General features: G+C 58.2%; 1 protein-coding gene across 2 annotated transcripts in view; it reads right to left on the bottom strand.

Moving 5' to 3' along the window:
* The window catches only part of LOC123818903 (mitochondrial intermediate peptidase), an 86,440-nt gene that overhangs the window by 11,021 nt on the left and 56,942 nt on the right, over positions 1-18,477 (bottom strand). For both annotated transcript variants that reach the window (XM_045839240.1, XM_045839241.1), the window contains exons 17-18: positions 5,149-5,270; positions 2,097-2,170 (exon numbers count right to left, since the gene is read on the bottom strand). In XM_045839240.1, coding sequence (XP_045695196.1) covers positions 2,097-2,170; positions 5,149-5,270 — 196 coding nt within the window. The remainder of the gene's footprint in view (positions 1-2,096; positions 2,171-5,148; positions 5,271-18,477) is intronic.

Genomic DNA, 18,477 nt, shown 5'->3' with positions numbered 1-18,477 from the left:
GCCCGGGCACCCTCAGGTCGGGGCTTGCAGACCGGGGTCAGCCGTGGCAGTCGGAGGACGGCCAGCACAGCAAGGGCGTGGACTCGGACGGAGTCGCGCCGTCTCGGGAGTGGGGGCTGGAAGAGGCGGCCCCCACCCGTGTCCGACACGGGCGCATCCCGTGCGTTTCGCGCGGAGCCGCCCCTGCCGGTGTGAACGGGACTCGGACGCTTCCCCGTCTCTGAACCGCGCCCTGCTCTCCCTCTCTCGTGTGCGAGCCTCAGGTTTGAAAATATTAAGTTTCTTAACATGAAAAGGTTTCACACAAACATCAAAATTTTTAGAGAGATTTTTTTTTTTTTCCACAACACTCTTAGAGTAGAAAAACACACCAACCAAAAGGCACGTGCTGAAAAGATGCCATGGTTTCCTTCCGCGGGACGCATGCGCACGCGGACCCCTGCACCCGGAGCGCGTCCGGGCCCGGCGCGGCGGCCCGGGGAGCACCGCTGCGGGGAGCGCGGCCCCGACGGCCAGTCTCCCTGGTGGGGGGCGGCGCGGACGCTCGCCGACGGCTGTCCGCCCGGCGCCCGGCACCGAGGCTCCGGCTCACAGGCACGCGGTTCCCCGCCTGTGGCTCTCCATCGAGAGCCCGGAGGTTCCCGTCCACGAGAGCCCATCCCATAAGGGAGCCTCGCGGGCACTCTGCCCCACACGCAGGGGGAGCCGCAGAGACGACAGAGGGCCGGCCCGTCTGGCCGCCGGGAGGCCCAGGCCGCACCCGGGTCCCTACTCACAGCCTCAGGACCGGGGCAGAGCCGCCGGCCTGTCCGCCGTGAACCGGGGCAGGGGCGCTTCCCGCCTCACGGCTGCCGGACGGTGCATCAGTGCGCGAGGCCGTCCGAGACAGTTCCTGGGCCGGCCGGGCGGCGTTCAGGAAGGGACCAGGGGCCAAGGGGGGCCGTCACCTGCCTTCTCTGCCTCGAGGGCCGGCTCCCGGGCCAGCCCGCTGGCGGGAAACCGAAGTGTGAGCGGCCCAGCACAGCCGCGCCGCGCGACCGCAGACATGGGACCCTGGGCTGGCCGGGCCCTTGGAGAAACCTGCGTGGCGCTGGCCGCGCAGGAGTCCGCCGGAGCTGGGTCCCCGTCTCGCCGGTCTGTCTCCACTGCGCCTCCCGCACAGTGTGACCCGGCGCGCAGTCAGCGCTCGGCACACGCCTGCTGTCCTGTTGCGTAAACGCGCGGCCGAGGGAGAGGGTCCGGGCGTCCCACCAGAGACATCTGGGCCGGAGAACACGGACGCCAGGACCGTCCCTCTCGGGACCGCTCAGCGGTGAGAGAAAGGACGACGTCCCCTGAGCCGGCAGCCAGCTCCCGGGAGCCGCTCCCGTCCGACACCAGACGGTCCGCAAGCGCTCGCGCCTCCCTGCTCGGAAGGCTCGTGAGAACGCCACACAGAAAGGTGTGACGGTCACTTCCACGTACAGCCACACTTTCAGCGAGGACACGTGGACTTGAGAGAGTACCAAAAACAATCACACGGGTAAACAAGCTCGGAGATGCCCACGGAACAGCTCATTAGGTTCTGAGTCTTCCATGTGTAAAAAGTCCAGCCCGATGCCCTAAATATCTAGCCAGTGTGGAGCTGAACTTTCGGTCAGAAACAAGGGAGTAGGAAATAAGAGAATTCTGGTACCTAAGGAAATACACTGCGATCTATTAAAATCTAAGGACAGATTTTCTGAGAACGGATGACAAATATACAGATTTGTGACGAATTTAACCATTTCCTGTTAGAGTGCTAGTAAGGTTTTGAAAGCTAAAGCGTGAAACAGCATCCTGGCATCTAAACAAAACACGGTCACTAAACGTCAATGTTACTTGGGGCGAGATGAAATGGAAATGAGCATTAGGACAGAGATACAATAAAACTGCTACTGGGGATACAATGAAACAGATTCTCGGAGAACGAGCAGAGGTGAAACATCACCTCTGTACATGAAACAATGTGCACAGGCAACGTGAAAGAGCTTCGTGGTGGGCGCACACTTGCCCTGCCCGTACGCCAACACACGACCCACAGACCCTTCGGACAGGCCCGGCCCCGCCTGGCTTACCTTGCACCAGGAGCATGGGCTCCCGGCCCCCGCCGTGCGCCAGCATCTCCCGCCGGTAGCGCTCCCCGGTGGCCCTGCAGAGACAAGAGGCCGTTGGGGGCCCTGCCTGCATGAGTGGGGGGGGGGGATCCTGCTGGGCCCCACTCACACCAGCCGGGGTTTCTCAAAAGAAGTCACACTGATGTCACAGTCTGGGAAGCTGCCACCGCAGACCATTCAGCTCTTTACTTTCTTGCTTCTAAAAATCTAACTCCAATTTTTAAATTATTCTAATGAGCAAAACCCCATGTTCACCGTAAAAAGCTGCCAATCTGTCTGGCTGGTCTGCACGCAGCGAGCAATCCCTTTGCGCAGAGGATCACTTCGTTCACATGTGGCGGGCTGCGCAGGGCCCCACTGCGCCCCCACCACTGCCTCTGGGGTGGTTTACCATGGGGTCTGAAACGGCCTGTGCCAGCCGGACTTTCACAGAAGGACGGAGAGGGCACCTGCCGCGGAGAAGAGTAACTGACATTCTGAAGTGAGAGCGAAGCGGAGAAGCCGGCAGGGGGAGTGCACTCCCTGGGAGACCTGGGCTGCGGGGGTGCCCAGGGGAACGGGAACCTGGCTCCGGAGGGGGCGGGCGGCAGCGGCCGGGGCCGGAGCAGCCGTTTCATCTGCAGACACTCCCGGCCGGCGGGGGTCCGTGGGGGACACAGTCTGTGCCTCGGGGAGGCAGGCATCGGAGAAGGTCTACAGACAGAAATTCTGCAAATCGGCGGCACCTGGAGACAGACTACGTGGTGCGGCTCTGCTATTTTATGAAAGATGCAATTCTCTTACAGCACATGACCGTGGCCTGTGACGACACAAATTCCGATGCCATCGCCACCCGGAGTTCTACACACGGGCGGTTTTGGGAGCGTGACCTCTAACCAGGACTCTGGCAGCGGGGCCCACCGGACACGGGCTCATCTCTCAGAGCCGGCCCGGCTGCACCGGGCAGCGAGCGCTCTGGCAGACGTGTCCTGCAGCAGGAGACGTGGACGAGGGCCGGGGTTCCTCAGGGGACAGGCAGCGGGGAGGCCCGGCCTGACACCGGCGGGGGTGTGGCCCCCCTCCCAGCCGCGCCGCCAGCCTGAGTCACATCACAGTTCTCCGCCCGCTCAGCTCGGGGCTGCCTGGCCCCCGATGCCAGCTTCCAGCCTGGGCTCTTTCAAAGTGGGGCCCAAACGGGCCTGCTGACGGGGGTTAGAGCCGTTCTAAGTCGGCGAGCCTTTTCCTGAGCTCCCTTTTTATGTGTCTGTAAAACTCTGGCCGGTGCATGTCTGGGCAAGAATGCGTATATAAACAAGATATAAATACTTGGAAATATGTGTATTTAATAGTATGTGGTTTTCTAGTAAAGTGTAGTTCCTTTAAACAAGATATTTTGTCCATTTTATAAAAACCTCCAGTAAAAAAATGTAATCCCGCAAACTGTAGTCAGTTTTGGCTCTAAGTCCTGTGAAAATAATAAAATCTGAAAAGCAGACCAAATGCCTGCTCATGCAGAGGGCTGAAGACAAAATAGCATGTGGGCACCAAGCTGTAAAACATTTAAAAATTCTATTACATCAGATCCAAGTTCAAAAGACCAGGGACTGGAGGCAATCACTAGCCACCGAGGAAGCCCAAGCCTGTGTCAGGCTGCAGGGAAGGCCGGGGGGGGGGGGGTGGTGCAGGGGGGCGCGGCAGGAGAGACTCGGAACCAGCAGACGGGACTCTCGGCTCACTCCGCCCGCCCTGGGGACCACGGAGCCTCCGGCCAGTCCCCGGCCCTCCCCGGCCCCGGCCCCTCGGAGAAAACGCCCCGCTCAGCCACAGCCGCTGGGTGGGAGACGGCGGGCCACGGGGAAGCGCGAGGGCCCTGGGCACCGTTAAGGGGACAGGCACAGTCTGAAAACCCTGACTTTCAGGACCATGGGAAGGTGGTCCTGGGACAGCACCGCCCCCCCACGGTGGTGGCCCAATTGCTGGAGATGGTCTGTGTGGTGAGGGGACAAAACGCTTGCACTGCCCATCGGACGAGAGCACAGTGAGCGGTTTGCTTTCAGAGGAAGCTCCTTCCCAGGGCTCGGAAGCCAGCAGGGGCCCCCAGCTTCCCGCCCCGAGGCAGGAGGCCGCCTGGCCCGGGAGCAGCAGGCGCTCCCGTGTTCCCCACCCGCTCAGGCCCGCGCCCCCGCCCCCAGCGCCCCGTCCTGCCTCTGTCGTGGGGGCAGGCGTGGGCACCCTTGTCCCCAGGTGACCTCTCCCCATGGGCTCACGGAAGCTCGCCACCTGCGCTGGCTGACCTGAGTGAGGCCTGCGCTCCGCATGGGGCTGGGGTCTGCCCGATCCCACCCAGAGCCCTGGGCCATGTCCTCCGCACCCCGGAGTGTCCCATGAGGACGCTGGGACGGGGCGGCAGGTGGAGCAGCCCCGCCTGGGACTGCACTGTCTTTCAAAAACGGGCGGAGGGCGGGCTTTCCGGCACGAGCGGGGTGCTAAGGGCCATCCCCCGAGGTTCCAGCGGCGCTGCCCCCAGCTGGAGAGGGTGCCAAGTCCCCCTCAGGCAACAGAGGAGACGGGACTGGGGTGAGCGTGTGGAAGCGAGGACGCCCGTCCCAGCGACGGGGTGCCGAGAGCAGCGGGCACTGACCACGGGGCGGGGGGTGAGGGGGGTGCTGGACCAGAGCAGACCTGCAGGGAGCGGGTGGATGTGTCCATGCGGCCCCTGGGGCGGGAGCTCCGAGCGCTCACACAGCAGGTCCCTGCGGGCGCGGGGACAGGGCGCCAGGCCACCACCCGCAGGTGGCCGCCACTCAGGGCTGTGCAGCGGGACGGACTGTGCGGTGGGGCGGAAGGCTCTGGGAGCAGGAGAGGGCTCGGGCCCGAGGGAAGGGCCTGGGAGGCCCAGGCCCGGTGACGGAATGCCCCCGGAGCCCTGCGTGCCCGTGGGCCTGGGCTGGGTTCCGCTGGGTTCCGCAGGGCTGGACGCTGGTGGAGGGTGGGGGCGAGGAAGGGAGCGTCTCCGGCCCTGCCCCCTCCTTACCTGTCGAAAGGGTCCTGCAGGAAGCACTCCTTCCAGACCATGGAGGCGACGGCCCTGGACATCAGGTAGGAGTAGTACTTGGCCCCGTAGCCCACGAGGTGGCTGAAGCGCAGCTGCCAGGCCTGTGGAGACAGCAGCACAGCGCCGGGGACGGGTCAGCCCCGGGCCGCGGACAGTGCGGGCGAGGACGCAGAGCCCGCACAGCCGGAGTCTGCGGGTGTCCTCCCTCGCCACTCCCCCACCGGGCCACGCCACTCACGGCGGTAACTCTTTTCCACGTGTTATAGCGCGCCAGGGGCTGGACCGGGACCCTCCACACTCTTGCGCTGAGGCCCCACCCCGGCACCTCACGAGGTAACCGCGTTTGGAGAAGGGGCCTTGAAGATGGTGATCAGTGAGAAAGGAACATGGGGTGGCCCCACCCCACAGGACTGGTGCCAGAGGGTGCCACACCAGGGGAGGGTGCCACACCAGGGGAGAGGCCTTGGGGGGCCAGGCCAGACACTAGCCGTTCTGTCCACGTGGGCGGCCGCTGGGATGCGTCCCCGTGGCAGCAGGGAGCACGGCCCGGCCACGTGGCGGCAGGACGGCGGTGGAGCAGGGCTGCCCCTCCACACCGCTGGGCCCGCTGGCAGCACCCGGTCGTCTGCAGCAGGGGACACGGCGGGCCGGCGCCCTGTGCCGTGGTCCTTCCCGGGGACAACGGTGCAGCTGAGAAAGGCCACGCGGGTGTTCCTGCCTGAACGCCCTTCGCTGGAAAACCCCTTGTCTGTAAGTGCTGTTCTTCTGTCCCTACGAGCTGCAGACACCTGCTGGGCATTCCCACCGCGAGCGGGGGTGGGGGTGCGGGGCCAAGGGCAAACGCCGGAGCGCACGTGCTCCTGGTGGCGCCTGCTGCGGCAAAGGCCCGAGCTCCGGAAACGGCCCGAGCGACTGTTAGGACCTAAACACGTTCAGTGTCCTCAAACGGACGACCCTGACGTACGTGCAGGGACCCGCGGTCTGCCAGCGCCTGCTGGACCAGCACTCGGACTCGAGAAAGTACGCCGAAGCCTCAGGTTTTAACTAAGACGCTCACTACGCCGTCAGGCTTCTAACCCCCCAGAAGGCGCCGTGCAAAGTACAGTCCTCGCCACACATCTGCAAGCTGCACGAGCGGGCGCCGCACGACACATTGAGGAACACACACGGACAGAACAGAGATGCTCCCGAGGTCACAGCGGCGTGGGGATTTAGGACGCGCTCCGGGCCCTGCCCCCGCCCCCGGGGGGCCCGTGTGGAGGCCACACGGTGCCGGCTCCTCCCTGTGCGGCCCGCACTGCCAGGGCGGGGTGAACACTGTCCCCGTACCCACCACCCCTCACAACGAGGCTGTGACTGGGAGTGGGGCGGGCACGTCCCTGAAGGAAGAGATGCGCCCCCTTCCTCCCTGCCTGGCACCCTCGGGCCACCTGTGCAGGCGACAGCCCGGGTGGGGGCTGTGCCCGAGCGGACTCGGCCTCCTGAGCTGCCAAGCTGCGCGACGGGACTGCTTTGGGCCACCGAGTCCGCGGTGAGCCGTCACACGGCCGTGGAAAGCGACCACCACCATCGGTGCCCCAGGCGAGGCCCGAGCTCAGAGACACAGTGCGGCGAGACGCCCCTGAGCGCGCGGGAGGGGTGCCTGTGGCCCTCACACGCACACCCAGCGACTGCGTGAACGCCTTACCTGGGAAAGACGCTTTTATAAATATTTCGTGACTGTCCGCAGCTACTTCGACAGCTTCTGTTTTCCGAAGAGACGCTTCTCTGTCTCAGGGACGGACACCCCCCGCTCCTGTCCTCAGAACAGCCCCTCAGGAAATGGTGCCGGGAAACCCGGACGGCCCGGTGCGCAGGAGGGACAACGGACCCCTCCCTCTCTTACAGAGGCCGGGACGCAACACGCACCTGTCTGGCGCCTACAACAGCGCGCTCAACACATATTCACGAAAGGACGATAAACAGGGTAGAAACATCAGAATCAAATTGCTATAACTGAGACACAACTGACATCTGGAAATTCAAATTCTCTTTCCACACTTGACTTGTTTCAATGATCACTAACGCCGTAAAGACGCCAGCATGTGGGAAAAACATGACCGACTACCTGCTGACTGTACCCACACACCTGAGTTTCCGAGGTGACACAACGAAACTAGGATACAACCGTTGCTTTTAAGAACGTCCCACCGAATGAGGCCACGGCACACTGACTGGTGACACGGGAGAATGCGGACCCTAACAGTCGCGTTCTCTGTGAAAGCTGGTGCCTGCACAGTGACCTCTCCTTTCCACTGGTCTCACCTTCCGACCCCCACCGGACGGCGTCCAGCGTTCACACTGCCTCACTGGTCTGAACAAGCGCCACTCTCAAACTCATTTTCTGATCTGTGCGGCACAGGGTCCCTCCGGGTCACTGAGAAGTACATTCTGTTGACTTTCACTTGTGTAGCCCGAGTCGCAGAAAAGTCACCCCGTGCCACCAGAAGGCCGTCTGGTCGCAGCCACGCTCCTGGGGAGAGAACTGCGTGAACGGAGACCGTAGGAACTCCTCCGCCTCCACCTCCGGGAAGGGCCCGGACCCGCCCTCCCGGACCGCTGCGGGGGGCACCGGCCACTCACAAGCGAATGGCCTCTTCCAACAAAGTGCAGCCCAGGGCCCGGGGGAGGGTGTCACCGGCGGGGCATGTCACTGCTTGCGTTCCGTATGGGGCGACTGACGGAAGTAAAATACGTGACTGATCCACCGAAATTACTAGGGCTGCCTGCTCTCTGTCAACAGGTCTTCAATCCTCCCTGATTGCCTTGTCTGAACAGTGTCCAAGATTCCTGGAGCAACAGCCTTTAGTGGTTTCTTACGAGAGGGCGGGGGGAGAGAGGGGGAGAGAGAGAGAGGGAGAGAAAGTGCTCCAGTTATCGTTGGACCATATGGGGAACCTGGACTACGCCAAACGGGACACGTTCCCGCAATTCAAACAGAATGTCAAACGTAACAGCATTAGTTGAAATTTGTCGTCACTACAAAACGCAGCACCTAAGTATCAGTGTGACTCTCCATATGAAGAAATGTCAACCCGCATTCTTTTGCAAAGCGGCAACAACAGGAGCGCTATGCTGGCCGTCTTGTTCCCGCATCTCCTAAGCGTGGGAGTCGAAGGCGGCATCTTTAAGAGGGTCGGCCGTGAGGGACGGCTGCGCGAGGCTGCCCTGCACGGCTGGACCTGGGTTTCCCTCCGACCCGAGGTGACCGAGTCAGAGCTGACCGCACGGGGGGCGGGCAGCGTGGGCGCTCTCGGCAGGGGAGCCGGTGTCCGCCTGGCACAGCCAGCAGCTCGGCCTCCCCCGTCACGGAAACGGCCCAGCGCGGGGCCCCGCACGCCCTCCCGCTCCCAGGCACCGTGTCCTCTTCTAAAAACGTCCGACGCCACTCCCACGCCACAGGGCCCACTCTCTGAAAGCGCACGACCCAGCGGCTCCTGGTGCATCCACCAAGTCCTGCGACCGTCACCGCTGTCCATGATGCCGGCACCCTGTCACCAGCCGGGAGAGCGCTCTCACCCACTCACAGTCAGCCTGCACGCCTGCCTCCCCCAGCCCCCCACGACCACCGATCTACCTCTGGTGTCTGCGGATCTTCCTGCTCTGGGTGTCTCAGGTACGTGGAATCACACAGTAGGTGGTCTTTCTTTCCCTTAGATAAAGGTCATTTATATCGTACCCTAAGTCAGTACTGGGTTTCCTTTTATGGCTGAATAACATTCCACTGGGTGGATTGGCAACACTGTTTATCCACCCCCCTAAAATGCTGACGGAAGGATCCGTGGGATGTTTTCATTCTGGGGCTGCTATGAACAATGTCACTAACACCTCAGCTCTACCAGCCCCTGGGACCTCTGTGCGGGGGCCCTGAGCGCTGAGGGTCGCCCCTCTGCTCCTCCCGTCCCAGCAGGCGTGGTGGATTCTGTCCCTGCAGTGGACACTGTGCCCGCTGGGAAGCCCACCCGTCACTGGGCACTGCCAGCCTGAGGGAGGGCGCGAGGGAGGCCACAGGAAGCTGTCTCGCTGCTCGTGCGAGCTTCCCGTCCCAGCCCGCCGTGCTGCTGCCGCTCCCTGCACGAGCTCCCAGGCTCCCCCAGGTCGGCTTCTGTTCGCGGGCAGCTGTCTAACTGCTGGTCTGTCGGGGGGTGGAGCCTGGGGCCGCCTGCGCCGCCAGTTTGGAGACGTCACTCTGGGAACTCCACAGGAGCTTTGTAGTAAGTTTTGAAATCGGGTAGTGTGATCCCTCTCACTTTTACCTTTTTTTTCAAGTTGGTTTTGGCTGTTTTGGGTCCTTGAATTTCCATATGAATATAACAGCTTGTGAGTTTCTACCAAAGGGCAGCTGAGATGTCAGAGACTGAACTGAATCCGTAAGTCAATCTGGGGAGTGTTGTCACCTTGAACAGTCTTCCAGTCCACGCAAGTGAGAAAGTTCTCCATTTCTGTAGATCGTCTTTAAATTTTTTCAATAATAGTTTATGGTTTTCAGTGTACAAGTGTTGAATTTTTGTTAAATTTATTCCTAAGTGTTTTAATTTTTTTATGCTATTACAATAGAGTAGTTTTCATTTCAGTCTTGGATTGTTTATTGCTATAGCATAAAAATACCACGATTTCTGTCACTGCTCTCACACCCTGCAGTCTTGTTGGACCTGCAGTCTTGTTGGTCCTGCGGGTTTGTTGTGGGTCCCTGAGGGTTCTCTATGTGCAAGATGATGTCATCCGCGATAGAGGTCATTTCACTTGCCCCTTTCCAGGCCAAGTGCCATTTATTTCTTCCCCCTGACAATGGTGCAGGTGAGAACCACAGCACCGCATTTAATGGAAAATGTAGCCTTTTTCCCATCGCAGGGAGAGCTTCCGGTCTCACCACCAAACACGACGTAGCTGAGGCTCTTCCCCAAGCTCCTTACGAGGTCGCAGGTCGTCGGCACTGACCTTGGACTCCTCACCCAGTTGCTGCTGACCAGCTCTCACGTCCTGACGATTCTGTCACCATGCACTTCTTGGACTCACCCCCCCATGTCCGCGCCTCCTTCCGGCGCCCCACTCAGGACCCAGTCGTCTCTGTCTGGACTGTGAGGTCTCTGGGCAGGGTCTAGGCACACACCTACTTTTCGCAGCAGAAATGCTGCACTTATGAAACAAGGTCAAGATGCCATGGAAAAGAAAAAGCAGCTACTGGCAGTAAAACAGGCAATTGTTACAGAAAACAAAAGCCAACCCTGAAGCTAACCAGCCCCGACACCGCGGGGAGCGTCGGAAGAAGAAAAAGCCAGGGCCTCTTCCCAGGGCGCAGCGGGGCAAGGACAGAGCAGAAACAGCAGTGCGGCAGGAGTCACTGAAGCAGGGGCCGAGGCCAGCCGGCCGGCCCGCAGGCACCCCCCGCACGGGACACCTGAAGTGCTGGACAAGAGAGACTTTCTGCCTGTCTCTCTGTCTGAGAGAAAGAAGGGGGGGGGGAGGGAGGGAGAGAGGCATCGACTTGCAGTCCTGCTGACTGACGCGCTCACTGGTCAGTTCCCGTGTGTGCCCCGACCGGGATTCGAACCTGCGACTCCGGCAGCTTCTGGACGGCGCTCTGACCAACCGAGCCACCCGGCCAGGGCAAAACACACTTTTTAAGAAAAAGATGTAAATGCATTGCTAAGGCAGGAGAGAATAAAATACAGTCAAAATGATCGGGCAGGTAATTTTTAAAAATGAAAATGGATGTTTTTTTATTTCTGTGGTAAAATCACTGTACTTTCATACTTGTTTTCATCTACTACTCAACATAAGAGGTTATTAAGAAGAATTAGGAATAATTCCTAATTCCTGTGGCATCCCAGGACCCGTGCCAACAGGCAAACCTGAGGTCACTCCAGCACAGAGACGGCCTGTCACTCAGCCGCCGCTGAGACAGACCCATCTGCAGCTGGACTCTCCTATCCAGGGGAGCCGGCCCGCGGCACGACATCACTCCACGTCCCGCGACGCTGCGCCGTGCTCAACTAAGCGGAGCTGCCTACCACTCTCCAAAACCTTTTCATCTACTTCCTTACTCACTTTGAAGTCGATGTGGAATTGGCCAACCCTTTCAGAGGCTGTACCGAGTTTCAAGAGGGAAAACGAGTTAAAAGGAGTGGCTGTGAAGTCAGTGTAAGCCCTCGCTTGATTTACGGAGCTCCGCCGCTTCCCTCTCAAGGGCCGAGGGCCGTGAAAGGCTGCTCAGACTGCACTCTGGCTTACGTGAAAAAAGTGATTGCTGGAATTGTATAAATCACTTCAAATATTGTTTGATTTTAGCTTTTAAGTGTCTGCATTTTTTTCTAAATGTTCTGAGAAAGTTTGGTCCCCTTTTTACTCCCCATAAATCAGCGAGCGTTTCAAAGCTTCCCCGAGACACAGAAAAATACACACACGTGCACGAGCGAGGGTCTGGCCGCCGAGCTGCGAGTTTGGGGGGGGGGGGCATCAAAGGCGGCGGCGAACGGGGCGCCCCCTCTCCCGAAGATTAAAAGTACACAGCACAGAGCAGGACGTGTGAGAGACGCCGAGATAAACTATCCCGCCCGTTCGTGACCACATATGGCCACGGGGAGCGGGGAGAAGGCACCGGCCCGCCACCGTGGGGCTGGTGCAGCTGGCTGCGCGCCGGCACGGGCCCCGGGGAGCCTGGGGGCCGCCGCCCGTCAGGGGCAGGGAGCCCCCGCAAAAGCCGCCCCAGCAGAACCACGCACAACAGCCAGGGAGGCTCCCCATCTTTTCCAGTGAGGTCCTCAGTTTTTCCTGCCCCCCCCGCCCATCTCCTGTGCAGCCGACGAAATGACGGTTCCACACACAGTTCTCGCCACTCCAATGCCCCCTTTGACGATCTTCATCCTGCCGACAAGCAACAACAACACCTGCCACTTGCTGTCCGTTCGCTGTGGGTGGTGCTCCTGATGCGCATGTATTCCTTTAACCCCCAACGACCCTCCGGGTCAGGGGTCGCCGCTGCAGACAGAGAGCTGAGGCTGAACTGACGCCGCAGCAGTCTTGGCCATCTGGTACCAGAGCTCTGCAATGTTCTCTTTTCTCAGACCCTCGCACTAGCCCTCTTTCAGACCACAGGTCGGCCAGAAACATCCCAGCACAACTACAAAGGAAACAAGGACGCTGGAAGTTTCCAGCCACCGACCCCGCTGAACACATGGAAACAGGTAAATATAGCAAAGGGGCAGAAAAATGTAAGTGTACAGGTTGTGAGATACGTTACGTGTGTATGTGTAAACATACAGATATGCCTGGAAAACCCCTTACATCTGGTGAATAAATATCAAACACAGTAAATGAACATTAAGAATGCCAGCCTCAAAATCAACAACTAAAGTACTCTCTGTGTACCAATGACAATCAGCTAGCAAAAGGGGGAGGGACATATACATCCCATTCACAACAGCCACCGTCGTCCTCCTCCTCCTCCTCCTCATCTACAGGAATACACTGAATAGGACGTGGGAGAGACTACTAAGAACATTCTAGATACAGAGAGTGTGCTAGGAGTAGGGAGAGAAATGAACAGCGGAGCAGAGCATGCGCCTGCATCACAAAACCAACAATCGGCGATGATCGTCCAGGCCAGGCAGGAACCGCTGCGACGGGCGGAAGGCGCAGGTGCACCTTCTGTCGCCCACGGAAACTGCCCCGCTCGCAAAGACAGCCTTTTCGGAGTGGCGGAGAAAAACGGGTTATGCACATGCCGACCGGAGAAGCCGAAGCTGGCTCTAAATCTCACACCTCATACCAGCATGAACGTAAACAACCAAAGATTAAAAATTAACAACAATAAAACCACAGGAGTACTAGGAGAAAATATGGGCAAACATTTAGATACTCTTAGGAAGTTCCTTTTAAGCATGGCAGGAAATTGAAAGTCTGACAGATTTAACTAAAATACAATCGCTCCAACTATCAAGCAAACTAATAAAAATAAAACTGAATGTTAAAAAATCATAAAAGGCTAACACGCCTACAAACACCTGTAACAAAAAATATAATAGACATGGGGAAAGTGACACACACAGGCAATGCATCCCCAGTCCTCCACGGAGACCGTAAAGCACCACAGGGGAAGGTGCTGACTCACTGGTCATGAAAGAATGCGAGCGGAAACGAGCCGCCGCGTCTGTGGTCTATCAAACCGGCCATGACGAGCAGCACACAAAAAGCTCAGGCTGTCGTGGGACCACGCCCCGGACTCTGCGGCGAGCTTCGCCAGAGCGATCCCACCCGGGGAGCGGAAGAGCGGCCAGCCCCGTGCACCAGGGGACACGCCCCCGTGGGTGGGCGGACCGGCAGTCCTGCGATGACGTGGGCGAGCAGGGTCAGGCCCTGGAGTGCTGGACTCTGTGCACTTTTTTTTTTTTGGTAAATGCGGTGATTATCAGGTAGAAAGCTTTATTTGGTTTTCTACCTTTCTTTAGGCTAAATTCCTAAATGCTACATTACTGGCTTAAGAGGTCCATAAGCTCTTTGTATTCTTGACGCCTTCCCACTTATCTGCCTACAAACAGACATAAAAATCTTTATATCTCAGGGCCTCTATACTGGCACTAGGATATTGTCTTTTTATAAAACGTTTGCTAATTTGATCAGGAAATATGTCATTTCACTGTTATTTCCACTTGCCTATTTTTGTATCCCAAGTGAGTCAACTTATTTTATTGTTGTTCTGTTGCTTTTGTTCTGCTTGTATAAGCTTCTTATGCGGCAACAATGTAGACCATTTGTCGTAAGTGTTACAACTGTTAAAAACTAGTTTGCTGCCTGTGAATTTTATTCACGCTTTCTGAGGTTCAAATTTTTGTGATCAAATTCTTACTGTTCTCATTTGAGATTTCTTCCATTTCTTTTTTACTTACTATCTTTCTCTAAATGAAAAACATATTTGCAAATAGATGCCATTTCTAATGGTGTATTTTTCCTATGTAAGTGTTCTCTCCATCTGGAATTTATTTCATGGCAGTAAATTAGTATAACAGAACTCCGGTCCAAGAGTCAGGCAACACGTCTACTGAATCTGCCTGCGCCTCCTTAGGTGAATCACTCCATCCGCACGCACTCTGTCTGCAAAGCTTCTGAGCTTCGCTACAAGACGGAATGGGCCACCTGGCCTCGGCCACGACCAGGGTGTCGGGAACTAATAAACAAACAGAAATTCTGTATTTGTACTTTGCAAACGATCAGGAAAGGCAGGAGGAACATGAGGCGAAGGGTTGGTGGGAACGGCAGGCCTGAGGTCTCTCCGCGTCCAGCGGAAGGAACTCTACCTTCACGTCAGAGTGTGAGAACAACAGTAGCACAGGGCGCAGGTGGGGCAGGGGGAGGGCACGGGGGTGGGGAGGGGGGCTTTCACACCGCAAACCCGTTGGCCCTTACGGTTTTCAGTCATGCACATACCCCTCCTACTCCAAAGACAACGGAAACATGCTGCAGGCTTCCTCTGTTCCTCGTGTTGCCCTGGGGTCTCAAAGGCCCAGAGGCAAAAGGACACGGTCACGAGCCCCGCTGGGTGCCACCGCTCCACGAGGCACAGTGAGGTCCCCGTCCTGCTTCCAGCTCACGCTCGCCTGCGGTAAGAACATGACGCCCTACCCCAGGGCGTCGGCTTCCGCCGGGAGCACCACGGGAGGGGGGGGGGGTCCTGCACAACGTGCGACCCCTGACCTCAGAGCCAGGGGGCACAGGCCTCTCTCCCCTCAGGCTGTCGGGTAAACAACGACAGCAGCCAACACGACAACAGCTGTCCGGTGTGCATGAACTGAAATTACACTTTTTTTTTTCAGATGGGCAGAAATACATCTGTGGCGTGTCACAGGGTCTAGTAATTAGTGCACGTGCGCCACGCCGTGAGACGAACAGGGCTGGAAATCGGTGCCTTAGAGAACCGCCCGAGAAGCAACTTCCTAAAGCAGAAACAGCTTAAAATCTGAGAGACAGATGCGTATCCCTTAAAACACACAGTTTACTTGGTAAAGAAAGAGCTTCTAATATCCCGGATTTTTGTCTTATTGTATCTAGCCCCTGTGACTTTGCAGGCAAACTAAACTAAAATAAAATGAAGTCGCACTGCTCGTGGAAACCAAGACACAGACGGGAGATGGTGACGCGGCACGGAGCCGTGCACTACAGAAACAGCCCGGGTGATCTCGTAGCGTCCTCCTGTTTTACATCAGCGGGGTCTGGAGTTGCAGCTGTCCCACAAACCGGAACCATATAAATTTTTAGAAAATGAGTCAATCCTGAGATTAAAGTTTCAATTTATAACACTTCTGTGTTTTAGTTACAAAGTCATAAATAAACCTACCATGACAGAGAAGGTAAATATTTTCTCAGTTGTTTATGTAGCCAAAGAGGAAAGGAATTTAACATGCAATTAACCACTTAGGGTTTTTGAGATACTCACCATATGGTTGTATTTAAGATAAAGAAAAGTTATTGTTTTGTTCCATCTAACATTTGCTTAGCAACATCCCGTCGGCGCAACCTGGGCAGCCCCTCCGCCTCCCCGGCGAGTCTCTCCGTGCTTGCAAGCGCTGGGGCTTGAGAGGAGGAGGAGACGCAACCTCTCCCCCAGGAAGGACCACACAACGGAAAAAGAAGCCGACCAAACACAAGGGACGAGGACTGTGAACAAGTAATATACACGGAATCATCTGGGGAGAGAAGGATGAACTTTTAAGGACACTGGGGCTCCAGTTCTCCTCTTTAACAGATGGTTCTTCTTCACACATTACAAAACAGAGACCCCCGTGCCATCCTCCACACCGACGTCGGGCCCGGCAGGGCGCGAAGACAGCCCGGGTGCGAAGCCGACCCTGGGGGGTTCTGCACACGGGCTCCTGTGACCCCGGTTCCTCCGGCTCGCCTCACTTCAGACGTCACCAGTGAGGGAGAAACTCCGCCTGCCGTTTAACCTCGGTGGTAGAGATCATTCTGTAGATACGCAGTTCTTATCTTAGTGTTCTATAAATCATGCTAAGACGAAAGCTTTTAAAATAAAATCAGCAGAATGCTACACAAGGTCAGTCAGCTGTGATCCAGTTTTCTATCAATTAGAGAACTACAACAAACCAGATACCCGATGAAAAGCTTTGAAACACTTCAAAAGTATGAAAACCTAATGCTCAATCTGCTTCATGCACTAGTGCCAGATATCCACAAGGGTTTACATATGGGGACCCACACACGCACTTTGAAGAAAGAAGTCAAAACTGACTGTCAAGCAAGCAGGAGAGAGAAGAAACTCGAGCAGCAGCAAGCCAAAGGCGTAACACCCGAACCGTGTGCAGCACTCACTGCACATTCCTCTGGTGGGCGTTTTTGTTTTTCTTCTCTTCCGGCTACTCAAGAGAAGACTCCACGCAGTAAAGGAAACTCGGGAAAGCGCTCTCCCAGCCCCGCGGGCACTCTCGTTGCTCCGGCTTCCGCTCCCCAGGGCCGCGGCACTGGGCCGGAGGCCTGCGGGACTTCGACCTGGGACCCTGGGACGAGCACACTCTCACACAATGGGCTTCGCCGCCGGCCACACGCCCCGTCCCAGCCCGTGAATCCTCCAGCCCGTGATTCCACGGTCACTTTCCTTTGCTCACACGGTCGTGAAACGGCAAGGTCAAGACTGAGAATCGGCTCTAAAACCTGCGCGACCTCAACGTGAGCAGCTCTCCAATGACGCGTAGGCGGTGGCGGGGCGAGCCCCGAGTTCCTGTGTTAGTCCGCAGCGCGGTCTGGGCACTCGGAGCACACGCCCGCCCGGAGTCAATGCTGCGGCCAGAAACGGCGTTGCGAGCCACCCCACGGCCAGCGGAGCCCTCACGCAACAAGGGGCGCGGGGCAGCGGGTGCCCTGGCTGAAGTCGCAGGGTCAGAAGAGAGGACATTTAGAGCGTGTTCTCTGCGGGCGCCTGGAAAACGCCGTTCCAGCGACCAGCTCTGCCACCGCACCGGCCCACCGGAGCGCGCCCTCGCTGCTCGCGCAGTCCTGCGGCCCCGTCCCAGACACCCCGCCACGTCCCGTTCAGTGCCGGCCCGGCGTCCCTCTCTAGGCCGGCGGCTCCCCAGGCCCGTAGCTCCGGCCTCGGCCTTCTCCTGGGCTGCCGGCCACCGGCGCTCACCCGCACCTCCGCTCCGAAGGCCTACCGTCACCTCGCACCGCACTCACCCATTTCTGCAGCCCCTCCCCATGAGGCCGGGGCCCCTCTCTCCCTATTCCACTTTCCACCGAATGCCTCTCCCTCCCCACCCCCGCGGAGGGCCCCTACAAACTGTGGGACCCTCCCTCCCTCCATTAGCACCTCCGGCCCCTCTCGTCCCGCCCAGCCGTCCTCCCACCCTGGCGCCTCCCCTCCCCTCACCTCCGGCCATCCGGCCGGTGCCCGAGGCCAAGGCCCCGAGGACGGGGATGAGGGAAGCGGGCAGGGGCCAGGCGAGAACGCCAGGGCACCTCTTCTCCTCCCCAGTTCTTCCGGGCACACTCCCCCCCCCCCAACCCGCCACTAAAAGCCAGGCTCGGGCACTCACGCGCACTGGCTGCACGAGGCCGGAAGCCCCAGAACTCTGACTTACGGTTCCGGCCACGTGCGCCCGGCCCGGACCACTCCGCGGGGCTCCAGGGTCAGCTGGCTCCGTAACCAAACACTTCCCAGACGGCGGGCTGTGATGATGATCACGTGCCCGCCCTCCCCGGCAGGCAGGCCGTCTCTAGCACGTGCCCCGTGAGGGCCGGGCACGTGGGCCCCCACTGCCGGCCCTGCCCCCGTCTCCCGGAGGGTGTGCGGCACGGGGCATGCGCTGATACAGTGCGTGTCACACACACAATGTGTTTGTTACTGAAACTAATCTCATGTAGAATGTAAACAGTACGACTGCCTTAATGCACACAAGTAGGGAAAACAGAATATCTGTGTAAATCTAAACAACTCTCAGGCTTTATTAAAAGCCTTAGAAGGTCTTTCTTCTCTAAATGTAACCAAGCTTCTTGGAAAGACCTCTTGAAACAACCTGTACAGAGCTATGGGTACTGACCAGACATGGGGCAGATGATCCCGGTGAAAAGATAAATGTGTTTTCTCAAAATCAGCCCTGGCCGGTGTGGCTCAGTGGACTGAGTGCTGGCCTGCAAATGAGAGGGTCGCCCGCTCGGGGCCCAGTCAGGGCACAGGCCTGGGTTTCCAGCCAGGTCCCCAGCAGGGGGTGTGTGCGAGGGGCAACCACACATGATGTTTCTCTCCCTCTCTTTCTCCTTCCC

This window comes from Phyllostomus hastatus, unplaced genomic scaffold (genome assembly GCF_019186645.2).
Source record: "Phyllostomus hastatus isolate PE091 unplaced genomic scaffold, TTU_PhHast_1.1 phas_contig_29, whole genome shotgun sequence".
NCBI classification, from domain to species: domain Eukaryota; kingdom Metazoa; phylum Chordata; class Mammalia; order Chiroptera; family Phyllostomidae; genus Phyllostomus; species Phyllostomus hastatus.
Note: the sequence above shows the minus strand (reverse complement) of the source record. Positions and strands in the feature narration are given on the sequence as shown.